At 37.6% G+C, this 8,073-nt stretch overlaps 1 protein-coding gene and 1 pseudogene across 1 annotated transcript; one reads left to right on the top strand and one right to left on the bottom strand.

The window, feature by feature from the left end:
• Positions 1 to 952: 952 nt before the first annotated feature.
• LOC149181542 (putative cellulose synthase A catalytic subunit 2 [UDP-forming]) lies at positions 953 to 4,128 on the bottom strand. Its single transcript, XM_089416644.1, has 6 exons — positions 3,654 to 4,128; positions 3,330 to 3,542; positions 2,981 to 3,233; positions 2,686 to 2,882; positions 2,224 to 2,574; positions 953 to 2,125 (listed from the first exon to the last, which is right to left on the bottom strand). Exons 2-6 carry the CDS (start codon positions 3,504 to 3,506, stop codon positions 1,541 to 1,543), a joined length of 1,563 nt encoding a protein of 520 aa, XP_089272770.1. The 5' UTR covers positions 3,507 to 3,542; positions 3,654 to 4,128; the 3' UTR covers positions 953 to 1,540.
• Positions 4,129 to 4,364: 236 nt separating this feature from the next.
• On the top strand, positions 4,365 to 4,844 carry LOC149181541 (pentatricopeptide repeat-containing protein At3g12770 pseudogene; annotated as a pseudogene).
• Positions 4,845 to 8,073: the final 3,229 nt, after the last annotated feature.

Raw genomic sequence — 8,073 nt, 5'->3', positions numbered from 1 at the left:
ATCGGAGTCTCAGCTTATCCGTCACCAAGGCCTGGTTAGTAATACAAAATTTTGAAGTTCTAAACCGAGTCTCCTCATTTTTTTCATTGCATTTTCTGCTCTTTTCATGACATTAATTTTCTGCTCTTTGCATGACATTATTCAAATGTAACTTGTACTCGTAGGAACTCATTGTGTGTGGAATTAAATTCTGCGACTGACAAGTATCTGACAAGTATCCACTTTGCATTCATTTTTGTAACACATCAAGAGAAAAAAAAAAAAAATGAATTTTCATTGTATTTTCTGCTCTTTTCGTGACATTATTCAAATGTCACTTGCAGGAACTCATTGGTTTCCCCTCCCAAAATGTTTACCTCGAAGAATGACATTATCATCTTGAATCTGGCTAAATAATGTCACTTGCAGGAACTCATTGGTTTCCCCTCCCAAAATGTTTACCTCGAAGAATGACATTATCATCTTGAATCTGGCTGATTCTTTTAAAGTTGATTTTGATATTACTTTTTTTTATTGGGAGACTCATTTTTTACCAGAAGAATTCCCCTAATAACAAGGAAGAGAATTATGATTTATAAGAAAATTAACAGACCGAAAATGATCACTTAGTAAAAATGATAAAAACGCTTAGTTTTATGATAAAAAGACGTCCCTCCATAGCAGGGGCTGAGACATCCAACAAAACATCCCAGCACAGTATAGACATTCATCTTCTGAATGAACGCAATTCAACCTCCTTCCTATTATAAATGTAAAGATGGCAGGAGTTTTATAAGTTCATGACCGGCCGTGTAGCAAGATCCGTTGAACAATAACTTCATAGAAATCTAGAATCCATCAGGGTACATGATGAAAGAGCTTCAGCTCCTTTAACCACAAATATGAACATAGTAAGATTGGCATCAGTTAAAAGTCATCAATTATTTACAAGTAACAGCCGTGTCATTGCATGTAGTGAGATAATAGTTCAAAAGAGTAAACTAAGAATAAAATATTATATCGTTACAAAGAATCTTACAGAAAACAGACCATCAATGCTACGAGAACTACTACACTACTACACACTTTTTATGATGAATATATTACACAAACCCTCTTGGGCGTTGTCACAGGAGGTCAGATTATCTTCAGATACGGAATCACACTACAGTCAAAATTTCTTAACTATAGCTTGCAATTGTGCCATGTTCGGCAGAATCAGCACAGTACACAAACAACTGTCTTCAATATCACAATGCCATCAGTTACCAGCGTCTTTTCAGTGGATCTTACTTGATGACTTATCACCAAAATGAAGGATCACAAGTGCCAAGAAAAATGCCCTAGAGAACAAATGACGAGAAATATCAAGAACACTGCATCTACATGCCAACAGCATCCCATCAAATTAGGTAAGAGAATTATCAAATCCTGAAAAAGCTGTAATAGAATGCTCAAGCCCTCTGAGCGGTATAGATCTTCGATGTCAGAGAAGCCTTTCCGAATCACAAATTAATTTTGGAATAGACATGGTTGACCAGCAAATGGATGTTTGAGCCACTTAGCAATTGATGCCACACTGTTGTAGGTCTGGTCCTTTGATCCTGGTTGTGAAGGGATCTATACGAACCCATAACAAAGAGAAAATAGATGCCAGAAGAATTGACCAAACAATAACAATAGTTGGAGTGCGGTTCTGGCGACCCATCAAACCCTTGAGGAAAGGATAAAGGTGAACAATCACCCAAAAAGCAAAAAAGAGTTTCCCAAACAGGGGACCCCATGATCTATAACCGGTACTGATAGCATATGAGATGCCCGCCACCACACCTACAATGTTAATTATAAGCAAAGTGGTTGGGGGGATAAGGAGAGCAGTCCATTTGATCATATACAACTCTGCAAAATCACCACCTTCATCTGAAGCTTTTGAGGTAACAGTGAAGTTTGTGTCAACGCCAGCAAGGACCTTTAGTAATCCTTGAATGACTGCAAAGAGATGAGCAGACACACCTCCAATCACCCAGAACTGCTCATTCCTCCACCATTCATCAATGCCAACCCCGCTCCATCGCATTTCTAGTATGCCAGTAGCAAAAATGGATAAAAATAATGAAATGAACCATAAACTTGCAAGAGTGCTAATCTGCAAATCAACAAATGAAAGTTAGAAGGGTCAGAACAATCCAACGTCTGTTAAAAGACCAGTTTTAACCAGATAGTGAGTAGAGGCTAAAAATCTACCTCGGGAATAATGAATTTCCCAGTAAGAAGACATATTGCCGGCAATGTACAATATGCAAGCAGAGGAATAGAAGTGATAGGATAAACAGTGGTGTTTATATATGCCAGCCTCTCCAACCATTTGAGCCTTCCAGTATAACCATACCAAATTGGAAAATGCCTGCTAAGAAGAATTTCCACAGAGCCCAAAGCCCATCGCAGAACTTGGTTCAGACGATCAGAAAGATTAATTGGAGCAGATCCCTTGAATGCAGGGCGAGGAGGCATACAGTATATTGATCGCCAACCACGAGAGTGCATTTTAAAGCGAGTCAAAATATCTTCTGTCACAGAACCATATATCCAACCAATCTGCACAAGATACAAAATCCCAATCCATTAAAAAATTAAATCTCAGTTATGCTAGGCCCAAAGAACCAAATATAGGCACTATTATTCGCAAATTGGTGGTTATGGTTTTACCTCTTTTCCCCAATCTGACTTGTCTTCATAACCACAGCTGATTACATGGATTGCTTCTTTTAATAAATCAGCAGGAGTTGCAGATTGTGGCACGCCGCTATTCTCCATTTGAGTGGATGCCACAAAGACAAGGGATTGACCAAATTTTTTCTCCAAGCTTTTTTGGAACACCAGCGGGGATTTTTCATCATCAAATCCTGTGTATAGTTAGCAAACAGTGAAATATGTAAGGCAGAGGCAATATAAAAATGTGGCATCTAGTAGCTTAAGAAACTGTTTAGAAATTGGCATTTACCTTCCACACCTCCTTCTATGTCTTCCAGACTACTGAATATGGGGACAGTTGAATCAGTTGGCCTGTCTAATTTTTTTGTGTCGTTGTACTTCTTGTTTGATTTTCTGCTCTTCTTTCTAGGTCCACAACAGCTTGAAAAATGGATCTTACCTTTGTGAGGAGGCTCATAACCATAGAGGGCTTGCCTGTTGAAAACGCACCCTGTGCCCACATAAACAGGCCCCTGTATCCCATCCAAACCCTTCAAATTGATCTGCAAACAATCCAGTACAATATTTTAGTTTCAAAAGCGCATAAAGCAGCATACGCAAATGCAAGTCTGTAACAATGCAATTTGATCAACACTCACATCAAAAAAGACTGTATTGTGATTAGCATATCGATCATTTCTGTCAATGCCATCAAACCTTTGAGGGAACTGAACATAACAGACTTTCTTCCCAAGAGTAGGATCCATCATAAAACACATTGCCTCACGAAGGGCCCTGCTGTTGTTTATATAATGGTCACAATCAAGATTGAGCATATAAGGGCCATTGGTAAGAACTGCGGAAACACGAACCTGTAAATAAATAACAAGAGGAACATTCTTACTAAGAACAACATAATTTTAAAAAATCAAATTTAAAAGGCAAAATAACTTTTCCAGATTTTGGTTTAGCAAATTACTTACCAATGGTTGCTAGATGAGCACGATGGGTGAGGAGAGTGGAAATGCTACTGGCAACGTAATGGAAATTAGGATTTCTGGGTGCAATCTAGGAGCAGTGGTAGCTGGTTGTGAAGTAGCTCAGAGATTGGAGGGATGTGTGCAGCTTATGAGCCTTCCCAGAAGTGCAGGAAGCATTGTATTCAGGTCAGAGCAGGTGAGTATTTGATTAATTTTTCCTTTTGAATGGATTCTGCAGGGTGCAGAGTTCCTGACCAGATCAAGCTTTATATGGTTACTTCCACAGGCATAAGCCAACTTCATACAAGCAAAATCGGCAAAATCAAGCATCACTTCTTTCAGTCCATCGAATTTACAGAATCGATCCATCCATGCACTCAGCAATGGCATTTTCTCTGGATCTATAAAACGCTATCGGTAGCCTTCTCGAGGACTTTGATAATCGCTGACAAACCACCCAATGCGATGTCAAGCAAGCCGATCTGATCCCCTCCAAAATACGGTTTTCCTGAGAAGCACTGGTTGGTTCGCAGCGCTTCCTATCAAAAGAAAGTTTGTAACGCTATCTTCCACTGCTTTTTGTAGCTGCTCGCCATGGCCAGCGAAAACTCCTCGCAGACATGGATAGAACTGAGGGGCACACATTAAAACCAGGAGTATATTGGTTATTGAATAGAAAAATAATATTTTTAACTTTCGATTACATGGACTGCAATGATAAGCGGGTATGTGAAGAATGAGCTGTTCCAGGAAGCAATTCAACTCTATTCTCAAATGCAATGTGCTGCTATACAGCCTGATAATTTCACATTTTCCTGTGTACTTAAGGCCTGTGCTGCCTTATCAGCTCTGCAACAGGGCAAACAGATTCATAATCACATAATTCGACTTAATGGAGTGAAGCATGATGTGGCTGTAGAGAATGCCCTTGTGGTCATGTATTCTCAATGCAGCAGATTAGACATTGCACGCCAAGTGTTTGACACAATCTCTCATAGAAATGCCGTCTCTTGGAATTCTATGATTTCTGGTTATTCTCAAAATGGGTATCCTGAAGAGGCCCTAGAATTGTTTCGTGGAATGCAGAGTGATGCCGTGGAGCCTAATTGGATCACCATTACGGCTCTGCTCCCGGCCTGCGGATACTTGGGAGTTGTGCGACAGGGGAAGGAGATTCATGGGGTATGTAATTAAGAGTGAAATAGAGGCTGATGTTTTGGTGGGAAATGCCCTCATAGACATGTATGCTAAATGTGGGAGTATAGAAACTGCGTGCAAAGTCTTCGATGAAATGCCAGTGAGAGATTTGGTGTCGTGGAATACAGTAATTGCAGGGCAGGGAATTAATGGGCGTGGGGAGGAAGCCATAAAATATTTTTTTCGAATGCAGGAGGATGAAGCAGGGTTGAGGCCAGACAGTATTACCTTTATTTCGCTTCTGTCTGCGTGTAGCCATGCAGGCCTCGTCGAGGAAGGATGGCTATATTTCAAGAGCATGAGTGAAGATTATGATATCACTCCTGAGGTTGAGCACTATGCATGCATAGTGGATCTTCTAGGTCGTGCTGGACGAATAGAAGAGGCATACAAATTCATCCAAGAAATGCCACTGGAACCCAGTTATGGATAGAACTGAGGGGCACACATTAAAACCAGGAGTATATTAGTTATTGAATAGAAAAATAAGGAAAATAGCAGATAAGGAAAGGATCGATGAGATACGAATGCAGGCGATTACTAAGAATGAACTAAATTACCTTATCATCTACAAAGGCAGCCCAGAAACGAGCAATGGCTCGGTCATATGGATCTTTGGGAATTCTTGTGAACAGGGTTCGATTTCAGCAGCAGCTCGCTCTTAGCTCTGAGATTCTCTTCCGCGAACTGTTCATCGATACGTTTAAGAGCAAGTGCTATGCGAACTCGCGCACAATGAAGGGACTCAGAGTCATACCGAACCGCTTTACCTGCCCCTTTTCTCCCGTTTTCTTATTTCAGTTTTCGATCAACGATCAAAATTCGTTCAATCGTCTAACATCACAGATCCACGGTCGACAATAGAACACCAAGGCGGCTGGGGCAATTCATCTCAAAGGGAAACGCCTTACGGCGTAATTACTTTTATATTTATAATAGATAGTGTTTATTACAGTTTTGATTATAAAATATTTGTACTGGTAAATTAATATAATATTTTTTTAGAATTTGATTATTATGTTTTTTGTTTGGTCATTATTAATAGTTATAATAACATATTTATATTAAAATAATAAATTTTGAAAAGTTTTAAATATTTATAAAAATAAAAATATTTTTTTTGGAAAAAAAGCAATACTATTGATATAAAAAAGAAAAATAATGTCTCCTTAATTTAAAAAAGAAAAATAATGACTATTTAATTTAAAAGTATTGATATATCATAAGTTATTTATGTAATTTTCTAACTTCTCAAATATGTATACGAAAAAGGTATGAAACAAGGAACAACCTTTGTTTAGATTCTATCTTATAATTAAATTCATTTTGGTCATCCTCAATGTTCTTATCTACTCCCAATTCCATTCACTATTATTTTGTTCTACAAACCCACTTGCATTTGACAAACTTATGATATTAAGGAAGTAGAACAAAGTGCCAAGTTTTGTTATTAATGAGTTGTGCTCCTCATCCATAGTTGCTTCCCAAAAAGGATCACTGCAACTTCTTTATAAGTTTGAGGGTTAGATTCTAGAACTGTGTTGCAATGTATGGGCATAAATAGTTTTGCAGTTGTGAGTGCGTGAGGTGATTCTTCAAATTGAGATCTTGTGGCAGGATCATCTAAGAGATCATTTATCTGCTTTTTTGTCGAAAGTGGTTGGAAATATAAATCTTCACATGCATGCTCATGATATTCTGAATCAACTTTGAAACTCGTATATGAAATCTTATCTGAATGAAAGGATGTATCATTTCTTAGGTCTGCTACATGAGGAAGCATAAAAGGTTCTACTATTTGTTCCTTAGATGCATGTAGGGGACTTTTGTCAAAGTAAACATGCCTTTGAATGAAGAGATTCTCTGTTGAAAGATTCAGTAGTTTTTACCCCTTTACACCATCTTGAACAAAGATGCACTTTTTTATTTGTCTCAAAATCCTTCCTCTTTTCTAAATGAATGTGGACCCATGCATGAGATCCAAAAATGCAGAAAAATGTAACTTTTGGTTGCATGCCACTCCATGCTTCAAAATGTGTTTTTCGTATAATAGATTTGTGAGGAGATATGTTTTGTATGTATAAAGTGCAGTATATTCCTTTAGCCCACAATTTGGAAGAGAGTAAACTTGCATGTAACATGCAACTGACCATCTCTTTGAAGGATCTATTCTTTCTATCAACTACCTCATTCTATTGTAAAGAGTAAGGAATTGTGTGTTGCAATTATATTCCTGCTTCGCTACAAAAATGTGGGACATTCTTGTTGACATAATCCTCTCCATTATTTGTACAAAGTGTCTTTATCATATTTCCAAAGTATTGGAATTATGGCTAATGTGTTGTCCTTGATGGCAACCTACTTGATAAAGATGTCAACATTACGATAACAAGATGACTATACAGGTTGGAACAAATTCTACAAAAGCTATGAATAAAAAATGACATACCAAAGAAAAAATAATGTTGAATATGAATTTTGGGAAAATATACGAGGATCATGTGTAGAAGGGTTGTGTACATACGCGATTATTGTGACAAAAACTGGTTTACAGAATATGCACATTGGTAACTTAAATACCAAGGGTATTTACCATGGTATTGAACCATAGTAATGAGTGCGACAATGATTATTTGGTCCCGTTAAAGACCAATGTCATTACTAAGGGATCGGCCTAAGGTATTGGCTAAGGCTAAAGCTATGTAAGGAGATGGAGATCAAAGTGTTAATTGTGCAAGTATTGTGTTATCTATGAAAGATTTGATGTGAAATAGGTGCACCAGGGAGAAAGAAGAAGAATCAAATATGAAAGATCTGAAATATGTTGACATGTATGCTTAATTGATTTACTTGCTAGAAATGTCTAATATTGATGAAACTATGATGCTATGATCTAAAAAAATTATTTAAAAGTTTGTAGTATTGATAGTCAAGGTTGTGGAAAGTGAAATTGTGTTTGCAACGAAATTTTTTCAGATCTATACACAGGTATGTTTGGGCATAGTCACGTACATATGCAGATCCACCTCTAAAGGGTCACGTATATATTTTGCAAAATAATTTTCAATATGTGCATATCTATGCGTGGGTGTTGTGCATGGTAAGTGCATACATACGTTGATATTCCTAATGGAAGTTGCGTACATAAATGATGGTTTGATATATTGATTGATGCTTACAGATTTGATGATTAATGTTAATAGTTGATGTTATTTGGTTTAATTTT

This window comes from Pinus tabuliformis, chromosome 3_2 (assembly GCF_031772625.1).
Source record: "Pinus tabuliformis cultivar Carrire ecotype Pingquan chromosome 3_2, CPIR1, whole genome shotgun sequence".
Classification (NCBI taxonomy): Eukaryota; Viridiplantae; Streptophyta; class Pinopsida; order Pinales; family Pinaceae; genus Pinus; species Pinus tabuliformis.
This window is presented reverse-complemented; position numbering and strand designations above follow the sequence as displayed.